General features: G+C 34.6%; 1 protein-coding gene across 13 annotated transcripts in view; it reads left to right on the top strand.

Annotated features, from left to right (window-relative positions):
* MECOM (MDS1 and EVI1 complex locus) overlaps nt 1-15,307 on the top strand; it is a 576,150-nt gene that overhangs the window by 521,769 nt on the left and 39,074 nt on the right. For all 13 annotated transcript variants that reach the window (XM_019024623.3, XM_019024617.3, XM_004037976.5 and 10 more), the window contains 3 exons: nt 6,150-6,252; nt 9,624-9,840; nt 14,978-15,125. In XM_019024623.3, coding sequence (XP_018880168.1) covers nt 6,150-6,252; nt 9,624-9,840; nt 14,978-15,125 — 468 coding nt within the window. The remainder of the gene's footprint in view (nt 1-6,149; nt 6,253-9,623; nt 9,841-14,977; nt 15,126-15,307) is intronic.

Genomic DNA, 15,307 nt, shown 5'->3' with positions numbered 1-15,307 from the left:
GTGGAGTCATATTTTTCATTTAGGAAGTGGATATAGCAAGGCCATACTTGATCTTTTTCAATTAATATTTTCTTGTCCTGTGACCCTGAAGACAAATATGGGATACTTTTTCTTTGGAGAAACTAAGGGTGATTTGCTTTGGCAATGCTTAGCCATGATAAAGCTTCCATAGTGTTGAACAAATTTATGTTCAGTCACCAATCTCTGCTGAAGACACTTCTCTTTACCTCTTATTAATTAGGCTCAGAATGTATAATAGGATCCTTCCTGCAGATACCCCTATTAAAATTTACATCATTCCTGAATTGGAGTTTCCCACATTACTATGGATAGATCAGGGTCCAGACTATGTTTCCTATTGCATATATTGTATCTGTAGACTTGATGCCACCTCTCTGCAGTACCAAGACTGACAGATATGTCCATATGAAATGCTGACTTTGTTCAAACATGCAAACGGCTACCTACCTCCTCTCCTACCCACCCTCCAATTGCTGAAGTTCCATTCAGCTTTTCCTTGTCTTCAGATTAGTACATTGAATGAAGGTATAGAAAATAAAGCATTTAGGCCAAATGGTGGGAGCTGGAAGAGGAAGAAATCAACTGTTAACTTCAAAGTGAAAAGACACCAATAGCCAGAAAAGGTTTTCTCTCAGTACAGATTTTGCTGGGAGTATATTTCTCTATTATTTCAATTATTACAATTTCCTGCATAGGTTGAAGGTCATTCATAATTCACGTTTCTGTCATTTTTAGACATGCCAAATGCAGTCTATTAAGCATAAATAAAACTTCCAGTGTTTGATCAGGAAAAATAAACGGGGATTCATAACAATAAAGCCTTGTTCATCTTTTTAAAAGTAAATGTGTTTTCCTTCTTTCTTATTTTCCCCCTTGTGTGCAGAACTTTTCTGTCTCAACAATACAAACATAATACTTCAAATCAATCCACAGATAAAGAATCTGACAGATTCCAGATTTTTGTTCTCTAGTATAATAAACAAGACCCACCTGATTACCATTTGAAAAAACTAATGATAGAGGATTTGGTTGAACCCAGTCCTTCAAAGTATAAAACAGAGTTAGACTGAAAGTCGTTTATGGCATATTAACTTTCCTGTCAAATGCTTGTGTCTATGCCTGCTTTACTGCTGTCATCTTGGACTTAACCAAATAAAATGAATAATGATATATGATTAATTCTAATTCCAAGTATATATAATATAAATTTTATAAAACATAATATATAATTACATATAACTTGTATGATATATAATAAGAATTAATCATGTGCCATGAAACATTCATTCTTATTATATAGAATTATATACATGAGATTGCTAATATGCAAATTTAAAAATTTCTCCAAAACATATACTTTGCCATGTTTATGTCAAATTATAAAATATGTAATATATCTAAGCACATTTATATTTATAAATAACACCACATGAAAATGCACAGTTTGGAAGTCTAAATTTGCTCAATCAATTTCATATCACCACTGTCTTTTATACTTAACTTAGCCCTGTAAGTATTAGCTGAATGGATATTCTCTTTGCATTTTGAACTGCTTTCAGGGTTTGATTAAAATAAATTAATTATAATAATTCTGTTTAGGGCATTTAATTTCTATATACATGTATAATATTATAATTATACCTTAAGCTGTGGGTTTTACCAGTGGTAAAACTGAACAATTTTGGATTTCTAGTTTTACTTTTCAACTACTTGAATCATTTAGAATTTTAAATAAACATTTAGAAATTTCACTAGTGTGCTATTTGAACAAATTTTAAAAATAAAAGAACATGAAGAAATCTGTTACTAAAACATTTACTATAAAAACTTATCCTTATAAATTGAGGTATCCAGAGATCCAAATATAATATTCATACTTACAAAGGTATAAATATTGCTTTATAGAAAAATAAAAAGAGTCTAGCAAGATACTGGGAAAATTTAATTTTTTATGTGGTAAAATGAAAAAACCATCTCAACTGGCAAAAGTTTCAGATGTATGGGAGTTAGGTTAGTTCATAACATGTTGTGCTTCTGGATTTTGGTATTAGCTACCAAATAGAAAGTTTTGGAGGAGTTAACACGGTTTTAAAATATTTATTATGACTTTTTAAAAAAATGGAATTTCCATATAATCTATTTTCTTAAACTATAAGACCCCATTCTTCTTGTCTTTCACCTTATATTGGGAAGAATTGAGTTTTTCCTTCTCATAGAACATTCTGAGAGAGAGAGCAAAAATAACAAATGAACAACCTTTTCATATTAACTCAAAATTTTCTAAGTGTTGAATATTTTTGAACCTCTCTTTATTTATTGGGGGTATATTCATTACAAAATTTCAGATCCAGGATATTTTTATTTTGAATCCAGAGAACTTTTTACATAAAACCCTGATAGGAGAAGAGACCCATTATTAACTCTTTTATGGAACTTAACAGATTAATGGACTCCCTTCCATTTTTCTCCAACACAAAAATGAGAGAGTTATATTAGTAGTGTCTCTGCTTCTGGCACATAACACAGATGATATGTAATTCACTGGACTGCAATATAGTAGAGATTTTGAGAATACAGATTTTAAAGACATTATAACTCTATTTTATAAGCATGGTCAAACATACTTATTATATACAAATATGCGAGAAAATCTATATAAATCTCTCCTTTGTTGCATTTTTATTTGCTGAAAGATCTACTTTATAACATTAAAGTATATTTTCTGAAAGGCCTGATTCCTCTAACATGACATCCCATCATTTCCCCACTATATTGTTTCAGGTCTACAAATTTTCATTTTGTTTTGGTTTAAATTACTCCTGTCACCTTCTCAAATGCTTGCTGGCATACCATTAATGTTATTAGAAAGTAAATTAAATTTATATGTAGACATCCCTAGATTCAAGGATTCAAATTATACTTTTGGGCCATTGTAATTAGAAGAGGAAAACAATGTTGCTTAAGTGTCTCTAAAACCCTAAGGGATGAGAGGTAATGAAGATCAGGTAGTAGAAACACCTTGAGAAAAGGACTAGCTTGGTAAGGGTGTGGCAAATGGAACTTCGAGGGACATTCTTATTGCTATATGGGGAAGCATGCCCAGAATCTGCCCTTATTATATCTGGCGCTTGCCAGTTCTTTTCAAACCTCAGTTTCATGAGCACCATAAAAACTCACTTAAAATTGAAAAGAACACCCTGAAGTTAAAATCCACTTTGCTTTTCTTTGCCTTTCATGGCTTGGAATGTCACCTTTTACCTCCAGTAAATAAAGCCAACATCAACACTCTTCCGTGTCTTTTATTTTGTATGCACTCAATATTCTTCACATGACAATCTGGACTCTTAAAGGGAAATTACAGTAGTGATCTATGTCTTGGCAAAGAGAATTGTCTTTATAATATATAGTTACAGTGTATCCATCAATTTCTTTTGTTTCTTAGACTGTTCACATTGGATTGAGTAAATCTAAAATGGAATTAAAAGAGACATGATTAATAGTGGACTACAAAGAAATAATGATATCATAATACTCTCTTAAAATGACCTGACATGTGTGTCTAAGTAGTATTCCCCAATAGAGACAATTGCACTGTTTTACTGTCTTGTAGGGTATTGTCTCTTTAACCTCACTATTTCCGAGAAGCCACCGAAAAGTTCTAATATGTCACAATTCAAATGTCAACATGTTGTTGGAAAGGAAGCTAATAAGTTAAACCTTTGAGAGATGCCAAAAAAAGAGGTGATTCAAACTGTTGAGAGAAGTCCATTGTTTTCTAAGGGGAAATGGAACTCCAGAATGAAACAGTGTACTTATAAGTATTTAACTGGAAAGTTTAGGGGAAAAAAGCAAACTCACACATTATTTTATTATTATTTTAAATCTGGTAATCTTTAAAAAGAACTGTTCTCAGTGTACTTCCAAGGAAAAGAAAATGTGAACAGCTAGGGTTAATAGGATCCAAAGTGCAAATAAACTATTTTTTTTATAGAAACAGCACATAATGAGGAGTAATTTTGCCAAGTTAGTCTGGATTCTATCTGTGGACAAATACAAAGAATCTTAGGTTATATTATAACATATTATAGCAACATTTTATGTTTAGCATTGTTTTCTATAAACCAGCTTCAGGTGGTTCAACTACTATTGAATGAAAAAAAATTATTTTATTTTGACAGGAAAGAAGCTAAGCAGAAAATACTCCTCATTAAGTGATTTTTCAAATTTAGCACAATTTTGTGCTCTGGTCTTGTTATAGAAAAATAAACAATTGGACTTTAGAGCCACCTACTGGAATAAAGAGGCACGTACAAAGTTCTCATCTTTCCAAAATATAAATAGATAAATAAAATTAAAGTATGAGCATTTCTGCTGATCTTATAAGACATCAACTTATGCAGCTTTTCTCAGTTTGAAATATCACGTGATCTTGCAAAAAACCATAGTTAACAGTAATATCTTCTAAGAATATATTCTTAGAATATGATGGTGGTTGTGTTATTGTTTTGGTAGTGTATGTGTGTGTGTGTGTGTGTGTGTGTATGTGTTTTGCTCAGATATTTAGAATCTGGACTTTTTTTGGCTTAATAAGATTGATTCTGGGCTGGGTGCAGTGGCTTACTTGTAATCCTAGGACTTTGAGAGGCCTAGATGGGCAGATTGCTTGAGCCCAGGAGTTCAAGACCAGCCAGGGTAACACAGTGAAATCCCATCTCTACCAAAAAATACAAAAATTAGCTGGGTGTGGTGTTGCGTGCTGTAGTCCCAGCTACTCAGGCGGCTGAGGTAGTAGGATCACCAGAGCCCAGGGAGGTTGAGGCTGCTGTGAGCTGTGATCATGCCACTGTACCCCAGCCTGGGCAACAGAATGAGACCCTGTCTCAAAAAAAAAAAAAAAAAAGAAAAAAGAAAAAAGAGATTGATTCTGTTTGTGGACATTCTTAGGAAGATTGGGAGAAAAGACTCATTGGCACTGTTAAAGAGAGAGAAGAATATATGAGGCAAAGGAATAATTTCCTTCTCAGAGTACTCTAGGGTTTTGCAAAGATACTGTGGTATAATATAATTGGTCCCATTTTCACCAGTTAATCGTAGAACTTCATTCTTTCTTCTAAAACCTCTATCTGATTATGGGATTGTTTAATAAATAACCTTAGAATGAAATGAAAAACTAATGACATTTTTATGGTAGAATGAATAAACATCTAAAGATTTTCATGCTTAAAAGCTTTTTTAAATGAACAAAAAACAAAAAACAAAAAACCTGGTCCCTGGACAGGTAAGTTGGACAATGACTTGCCTAAGTCACCAAGTTGCTCAGGAGAAAGGCAGTGGCTCTTGGAAATTTCAGGTCAGGGTTCTTTCCACACTTGCTCCACTGCTTTTCAGTCAGTCATTAACAGATTTATTAAATGCTTCCTCTCCTCAGCACTTTGCTAGAAAGCAAAGGCAATAAGCACCACCCCCACCACCCCAATAAATGAATCAATAAAATGCATAATGCCTACTTTCAAAGAGAGAGAATCAGGAGCTGGGCCTGAGGGCAGGACCCTGGTATGGGAGCACCCTTCTGATTGGTGAGAGAGGGGTTAAGTTTTGAAAAACAAAATACTCTCCTTTGTTGTCATGATCCTTTATGTCGTGTCCTTTCAACCTATTACCTTCCAAACATGTTTTTGAGAAGGCGCTACTTTTGCAAACTTGCTTAAGTGGGGAAGGTGCAAGGTAAGCTAGGCTACTGCTGGAGAATTCCAGGCAGGATTCAACTCTGTGAGTACGTGTGGTTTGCTAGGGTGCTTTGAGGATTCAGAGAAGGGAAAGTTCTTCGTTAAACATTACACAGGATATATGTGACGCAGCTAGCCTTGCATTAAGAAAATTTGATTTGTGAAGTAGGATTTGGAAAAGATTGGTGAACTCGCTTGAGAGTCACAGCTTTCCATTTGTCACCAGAGGGCTGGTTTTCAATATATAAAACAGGAAATCACACTTCTTTTGATAAAAAATAAAAAGAAAAAGATGTTTGTTAAGGTGTTTGTACAGGTATCTTAGTGTATATCTTGCCCTTTGTTAATATATATACATCTCTCTCTTTCCTGATTCCATCCACCTTTATTTTGTCTTTAAAGATATTCTATAGAGTAGTTGCAGACATTGCGCCGGGAGAGGAGCTTCTGCTGTTCATGAAGAGCGAAGACTATCCCCATGAAACTATGGCGCCGGATATCCACGGTTAGTACCACTCACGCCACCCTCCTTATCACCTTATCATTGCGACTATAAAGTAGCATCGAAAGCATCCATTGTTCCTGGTGTTTGTTAGTTTCCCTGGCTTTTCAATGTCAGTTTCAACAAGTTCCTTCTCTTGAAGCAGCTATTTTCTTGGTTTGACATCTGGCCACTATTACAGTGAAGCTGAAGTAAGCAGAGGTCTTCCTTAAAGTGGAGGTCAAAGGAATTTTGAGTATTTGCGCAGAACCTCACCTAGTTAAACCTTTTGTCAATGCATTAGTTTATGGTGAGAATCCTTTCACTGTGTAACGGGTCTTTCAGGGAGCTTGATTTTGAGCTTTCCTAAATCAAGGGGATGTTTCTGTCATCTAATGTTCTATTACTTGGAAAAGTGTTTCTACTGCAGGAAAATCTTAGCCAATATGACCATATGGGAGGGGTGTCAGGGAAGGGGCCTTGGGAAAAATGTATAGATGAAGAAATTATAGAGGCAGAGGACTTTTTATTTGCCAGAGGCCTATTCTAAATCAAAAGATAATAAAAAATAATGATAATCAGTAGTGATACATGTTTAGGTCAGACAAAGAAAATTTTGCTTATATTGATTTGTGTCATTGAGATGGAAATTTAATATATATTTTTCTTCTTCCTCTTTCTGTGTCCAAGTATACTGTGATTTGGTTCAACATAATCTAGTGGCATCTTTAGAATATTTTGTAGTTGGGAAGTCTATTGGGAAGGATTACCCATTCCAACCCATCACAGAGTCAGGGATCACCACCCTTCATCTCTTTAGCATCCCAGATGGGAAAATCTCAGCTTTTGCTTTTATATCTCCAGGAAGCTGCCACTCTTGGCGGGTTCTCTTTACTTGAACAATTTTTCCTTTGGACTGCATTCTGCCTCTTTGTAGGTTATACAAGAGTAGTTGTATTTGTAGGGGGAGGGGGAGGGCTGGCGGCGGGGGCGGGGGGGGCTTTTGGTACTCATTTTCCTCTTAGCAACTCTGACATGCAAATAGCTTTAGAAACCTAGAGTTCCCAATTAGCCTGGTAGAGTTTGAGCCTGAAGAGGGTGTCTGGCCCAATATGAAAGGGCTCTTCGGCAGCAAGGAGTTCTTAGATGATGAAGAACTGCAATCTGGGCTTTCTCTGGTGCAATGAATATTTCATCTGTAAATGTTAGACCTAAAAAGGTTTTCAAACAATTATTTTTATTTAATATTAATGATTAGGTTAATACTCCAAAAGTTCTAAATAGAAGTGACTGTTCTTTTAGGGCTGCCATTCATAAATTACTTTCCTTTACAACACTCTTGAACCCATCAGTTGCTTCTTGTTTTCAACATATCATGTTTACATCCATACATACACTACATATGTTACATATAATTCTTATAATATTTAAATGATGATTTGTATTTTATACTTCTAGGATTCAACTCTTCCTAGGAAAGAAAATAAAACACATGTATTGCACACCTACTATATGATAGATATTATATACTCTCTCTATATTGTCTCATTTACTCTCTTATGCATAGAACCTGTGGGAAAGAAATTATATCCATTTTACATATAGGGAAACTGAACCTAATTAAGGCTAAGTAAATTGTCCAAGAATGCATGGCTAGTAAGTGGTGGGGTCAGCATTCAACCCAAAATCTTTGCTGTCTCTGATACCTAGGCTTTTTCCATGCATGATGTGGCCTAGAGATTCTGTTTGTGTTCGGACTCCTGGCTGAGGTCCTAAATATAGATCTTAAACATATGAATAGTATTACAGACTATAGGAAATGTTTCTCCTAACCAGCTAATGTCATTGAGCATCCTTGTCATTAGAGCCAAGTTGATTTTTTTAGAACACCTCCCTCTCTCGACCCTCTAAATCCAAAGATTTCTGTTACCACTGTTACTGATTTAGTTTAAACTAAACCAGCATCTTATGTGGATTTCTGCAGCAGTGTCTCACTTGGTCTCTCTGCTTGACTTCTCATACTGAAACTGGGGAAAATTCTTCTAAAAACCAAGTCTGAATATATCCCTGCTTTCCCACTTTCAATGGCTGTTTTCCTTCTTAGCATAGACTTACAAAGCCCCTGGTGAGCTGCACCCCCTCCAGCTTCATTTTCCACTCCTCCCTTACATGTGCTCTGTGAACCTACCATACTTTACTACAGCTCTACCTTTCTGTGGATGTGCCATGTTCTTTTTTTTCCTCCATCTCTTCCCATTTCCCGAAATGTGCCCCCTCCTTCCACTTCACCTGGCTGATTCTTACTCATTACAGAGCCTTTTCTGAACCTCTTTTCAGAAAAATAATACTTGACTAAAAGAATTCTTGGACTAAAGTATTCCCTCCAAAACATCCAGTCAATGAACAATTGAAGAATAACATCTTCCTTGGCCATAGGTCTATAAAAGAGGGATTATGTGTCATATTGTTTGCCGTGGGTATTTTTTAGCAGTGTGAGCTGTTTTCAAGACTTCTGTGATTGTATCTGTGTGATCTGTGCGGAGTGTGGCTTTATGAGTGGGCTGAAAGCTATTCAAAAGGCAAAAATAGAAACAATGCCATCACTACCTGACATTTTATAACTTTGTTATCTCTACACCCCACTACTACCATTTATTTATCTTATTGATTTAAAGTGCAAATTAATGATATGTTTTCTATTTAACAAAGCTATGACAATTAGCACTGACCCTGGGGTAACATAAATTAGCCTAGAAGGGTACTAAAAACATCCTGTGTCCCATTATTAGTGATGATGAATGTTAAACTATTTCCAAGTTTGCTGACATTAACCAGGCTTAAGCATGGCTCAGATAGGGACTCTGTGTCCCATGTTCTTCCCAGATAATATGGCACTGGCATAATAAGAAGTGTATGGAATAGAAATGGTTTCAAAACCTTATACAGCCACATAGCTCTATACTCCCTGACTGTTTACATTTGACTTCTCTGAACCTGAAATTCTCATCTGAAAACCAGGATAAAAGTCTGACCTACAATTCCTCATAATCAGGTTTTAAGGAATGTCAGTAATCCACGTACAGGGTTGAGAAAATATATGATGCTCAGTAAGTCGTATTAATTATTTTTAATATTCTCTGGACCTGAAAAGGTTTAGTCAAAAAGTTTTACTGATCAGGAGGAATATACTCTAGTCACAGCCATTGCTTATTGTTATTGTTCCAGTCTCTGTCCTGGGTTCTTTACATATGATATTTCGAATCCACATTAAAATTGACAAGATAGAAATGACAATCAAATAATACCTATTATGTCTTGTAAAATTTGGTAAGATTGGCTGGTTTGTGATGGCAATTCCTGAACACCCAATCCTAACACCTGAATTGTTTTCACAGAAGAACGGCAATATCGCTGTGAAGACTGTGACCAGCTCTTTGAATCTAAGGCTGAACTAGCAGATCACCAAAAGTTTCCATGCAGTACTCCTCACTCAGCATTTTCAATGGTTGAAGAGGACTTTCAGCAAAAACTCGAAAGCGAGAATGATCTCCAAGAGATACACACGATCCAGGAGTGTAAGGAATGTGACCAAGTTTTTCCTGATTTGCAAAGGTTAGAAATGGCATGTTGTACCATACAACTTGTGTATTTTTTCTGCAATGTTATGCTGAATTTTGAGGCTTTGTGCAGATGGAAAATTTGGAACTCCAATGAGCTGGACAAATGCACTCGTGACATGTTCAGAAATCATATTTGCCTGGATATTCTCATCTGTAAAACATTTACAGTGAAATTGGAATTAGTTATTTTGATGTCAGATGAAAAATAATGTTATATTATTATTAAGTAGTGTTATTAAAAACTGAAGGCTTAACTTTACAGTAAATTGTGATTTAGAGAAAATATAAAGAGTGCTGGAACAAATTAAAGTAATCATATGTCAAGAAACAATAAAGCTACCCCTAGGAACATTCAGATGATTTTTTAAAGGACTAGATCTGGTATTCACTTAATGACAGGTAAATGATCTTTTGATAGAGCAGTAATTCATGGATTTAATTTCAACAATCGATCTAAATTACATATATATAAAAGAATAAGAGAAGCATGTTTGATTTCCCAAAGTGTTGAATTTCCTAAAAGGAAAAAGAGAAACACAATAACGTAAATGAAGTAATTCTTTAACACTTATTTTTAACACAATGAAAATTATATTTCAGTGACATATTAACTTTTTATAGCCTTTTGAATTTTATTCTATAACTTTTTAAAATTGCTGATAACAACACTAGAACCTACTTTTTGAAAAGTATATACTAATTGTACTGCAGAATGGTCTTTAAGATTAGAACAGTTTAGAACAGTTAATGGGTTTTTTTGTTTGTTTCTACCTAATGATTTTTGCCTTGGTCCACAAATAATTTTAATAATTGTATTCACTATTTTGCTTTTAAATCTGGAAATTATCCTTGAAACTTGTAATCAGAATTTTAAATGAACATCACATTATATTTAAATGGGAATGGTAGTATATCAAATGGCCTTACTCAAGAATGGGAATTACTCAGATTTTGTCTTTGACAGTCCAACTTCAGTTTACCCTTTTGTTTCCTTTCCTTCTTTCCTGGATCCTTTTCTTCCTCTCATTTTCACCTCATGTATAGCCCTACATCCTCTTCTCCTGTTTACGCCTCTTTTAGGAAAGGATTTCATCTAGTAGTTCATTTTAAGGCATAAATGACTAAAAGGCATTAAGCATAATCCTTTCTGTTGAGAAGACTGAATAGAAAGGATAAGTATCTAGCTTTGAAAATTTAGGACTAATTTAGCTATTAGAGAGTAAACATTTTACGGAATAAGAGGGCTTTCCCAGAACCTTTTAAACTCACCTCTGCCACTTCATATAAATCTTCATAGAGAATAAATCAATTATATATGTTTAGTAAAGTGTGGATTTGTAATAAAAAAGTCACAGCATGTCCCTTTAATATAATTGTGCCCAAATTTAAAAAAAAATGAAGCTAACAAATACAAATGAGTAGGAAAAAATATTTAAACTGTAAAGTAATATCTCTGGTGTCAGAAATAAAGTCTATTTCCTTCAGTTGTGTTATAAAAAATAATGAACAGCATTATAAAGCAAAAATTGACAAACTAAACACTAAAATATAATTCTTATTTCCTACTAAGAGTGTACAGCAATACTTCTTGGGTGGAGAAAGCCTCTTAATCTGCCTAGCTGTAAGATTAAGCCTGAGTCAACTCTATCTAATGCTGAAACCAACTGTTAGTTTAGTTGATTCAGTCAAACATTTAGTAGAAAACAATAAGGAAATCTAATTATCTGTCATTGCATGAATTCTCAACATTTATATTTTGGTAGTCCAGCCATATGGATAAAGCATGTCACTATGCAATTCAGTGCTAATCCTCCAACTGGTATTTTTGGTTATAAATTATATGATCTAGCCACATTCAGAACCTTTATTTTCTAAATATTTTTTCCTTTATTGAATGCTATGTTGTCACTTTATGCTTTAAATGACAAAAATTACTTTCTGGATTTGATCTGTTCTTCTGCTGTCTATCCTTTATGTAAAATCTTGAGAAAAGAATGCAAACAAAAAAATAGGAGCAAGAAAGAAACAAAGGTCGATGTGCAAAAGGTGAAAAGAACTGAAAAGAACTCAAAAGGCTGATCAAGGCTCTAGAGATTGAGATAAAATTCCATGAAAAGCAGAGAAGTCTCACTGACTGACTGCATTGCTTCTATGTTTATGAAAGCAATGCACATTTACTTTTGTGAAAATGACTTGCTTTTTTGTGCTTTTTATTACTGATTAGCTGGAAGCTAATAATACTATGGAACAATATGGAGTTTCTGCCCGATTAGAAGCAAAGAAGGGAAAATTCCTTTTGCTTTGTTATCTTTTTACCCCTACATGTTCATAATATACTCTTAAAATTAAACCACATCCTTGGAATTAGGGGGAGGAATAAAACTCAACATATAGGCCAAGCTTTTGCCACTAGATTTCAGGGTTTATGATTTGATATATAGCATAGTAGAATATATATCATAAAATGGCTTGCCTGTATGGGTTGCTAGGGACAGACAGTGAGAATTGCAATCTGTACAGTGATTTTGGAGGATGTCCCTGACTCATTTCAATGTTAACGACAGTTGTTGGTATCTCTGTCTTAACTCTTTTATTAACATTCCACTCTGTAACAAACAGAGGATTACGTATTGTAGATAAAGGTACGGCCTTTCTTATGACTCCACACACCTGTACTCTCCTAGTACCTTTTGTTCACAGAGATATCACCACCTGTGCTCAGAATAGCATTTCCAACTCAATTGATTCAGGGGGCAGGAAAAATGAGTTCTTGTGCCAGTACGAATAGAGTTGTGGGGAGGAAGCTGAGAAAGAGAAAATTAGGAAATGCATTTCTAATTTATCAAGATATGAGAATGGGCACTTCATTTTCTTACATATACTCCCAGTCACACAGTCCGTATGACCACTGGATAATTTATTCTAGGTGCACAAAGGTCTTAATTGGTACTGATATTTATAGTATTCATCACACAAAGAAATAAAAGAAAATAAAAGAATGCTTTCATGGTTGGTACTTTTTCTTTTCTAAATAACTTTTTTATTGTGGAGCGCTTCAAATATACACAAAACTAGAGAGGGGATAGGATTTTTAAAATCCCATATGTTCAGCTTTAATAATTATCACATGAAGCCAATCTTGTCACTATACCTGCTTTGAATTATTTGAAACAAACCCTGGACAGTGTATCATCTTATTCAAAAATAGTTCAGTATGTGTCTATAGAAAGTAAGGACTCCTTAAAAACATAAGTTCAATACCACATTAAAAATAATTTCTTAATATTATCAAATATTCAGTAAGAGCACAAATTTCCTCAGTTATCTCATAAAGCTTACTGTTTTGTTTGAATAAAGATCAAAATAAAGTCCACATATAGCAATTGATCGACAAGTCTGTTATGACTATTTGAATCTAAAGGCTCCCCCAGAGGGCAGTCTCTTTCTCTCTGTGTCTCTCTCTGTCTCTTTCTGTCTCTGTCTGTCTCTCTCTCTCCACCACCTTCTTTCTCTTATTACAATTTATTTATAGAAAATTATAGAAGAAACTGAGTTGGATTCTGCTGTTTATATCATTGTGGTGTTAACATCTTTCTCTATCCCCTCTAATTTCCTGTAGACTTGTAGTTACATCCCAAGCCTTCGTTGGGATTTATGCTCAGTGTTTCACCAAGAAGATTTCATTGATGGTGCCATTTATTTCTACCCGAAGTCACATAATGGATTGCCTAGATTCATTAATTCTTTAGGAGCTTCAAAACGAATGTACTCTAACTCTATCATTGTTTCATCATTTATTATCTGGATTAATTTCGCGTAGAGAACCTTCCCTTCATAGCCTATTTGTTTACCCCAAAGTGCAGTTTACATAGGAAAAGCAGATATGTGCACAAATATTTTCCCTTTATTTACCAGTTTTAGGAATAATGATTTGGCTTTCCTGCGTCTTCCTTGGGAGACCAGTGAGGTTCTGTTTGTGTTTTGAATATCATTATTGATAAAAGAGTTGCTGTTCTTATTGATGCTTCACTTGCCTCACCTTTGGTCAGTGGGCATCTCTTCAAGTTGGAACCCTAATTTTTTTGGATATTATCTATAAATTTCTTGCCTTTTGTCATAACAAGATGTTCAAGGGCCATCTTGTGAATTTCATAGTTCAGATTTGAAATAGGCTATTTTACCATGGAGCTCTGGTTACTTTATTTGGGGGTAGTATCCCAGTGTGTTATGTGTGTACGCATTTAATCAATAAAGGTGTTGCAGACATCTTCTATCACATAATCCATTATCTATAATATTTGCTTTTCATTATATTCATGCAGATTTCATATACAAATTTTAGAAAATGGGGGCAAACATTTGAGAAGATAAAACAATTTAAACTTTAAAACAGAGAAACTATGCTTGTGAGAAACTTCTAATCATGTTTTTCTTTTAGGGGACTTAAATGTTGCATCCACTTAAAATATTACACACTTTTTTGCTCCCCAATTCTTAGGTTTTATATATTATGTAATATATATATATGATACACACACACACACACACACATATCCATGCATCAGTCCATCCATCCATCCATCTGTCCATCCTAGATTCACTAGAGATTATATACATTAGACAGAATACTTTTAAGCATTTTCTGTTTGAGTGTTTGTGTTTCAATTAAGTGAGTATTAAGCTCACAAGTGAGCTTAATACTCACTTAATTGACTACTCAATTGAATACTCACTTAATTGTGAGCTTAATACTCACTTAATTGTGTTTCAATTAAGTGAGTACTAACAATACGTGTTGCTGTTAGAATTGTGCAGTGAATCCAAAACTGGACAAATAGCTTGTTGTTTATCATGCTTTTAAATTGGCAGATAATCCCCGCCAGCTGTTTCAGACTTATTTTCTAACAACAAGAACACATCTTCATATTGGTGACACAGTCCAGGAGACACAGTCCAGGAAACATAAAATTTACTTTTGTCTGTCACAAGCCTGTTTCTGCTGTTTCCTTCTTCTCAGTTCAACTCCTTTTCCTTCTTATTTCTTTAATTACCAGTTGGATTAGCAATAACATGATGTTCTGTTTATGAATGCATCCTTTGTCTTTTAAAATCTATTGTTCTCTTAACAGCCTGGAGAAACACATGCTGTCACATACTGAAGAGAGGGAATACAAGTGTGATCAGTGTCCCAAGGCATTTAACTGGAAGTCCAATTTAATTCGCCACCAGATGTCACATGACAGTGGAAAGCACTATGAATGTGAAAACTGTGCCAAGGTACAGTGAATTTGTAGGCTACTTGGCCTCTCTATGTCATCCTGCTCTCTCTTAATCCATCACTTGCTACGATATATTAAAAACAAGCCTTCAGAGGGGAAACTATAAATATCTTGAGAAAAGTACACTGAGTGTTGTATGCTAAAAGGCATTAGTAGAGTGTATAAAAACACTTAGTGGGT

Source organism: Gorilla gorilla, chromosome 2 (assembly GCF_029281585.2).
Source record: "Gorilla gorilla gorilla isolate KB3781 chromosome 2, NHGRI_mGorGor1-v2.1_pri, whole genome shotgun sequence".
Taxonomy (NCBI): Eukaryota; Metazoa; Chordata; class Mammalia; order Primates; family Hominidae; genus Gorilla; species Gorilla gorilla.
Note: the sequence above shows the minus strand (reverse complement) of the source record. Positions and strands in the feature narration are given on the sequence as shown.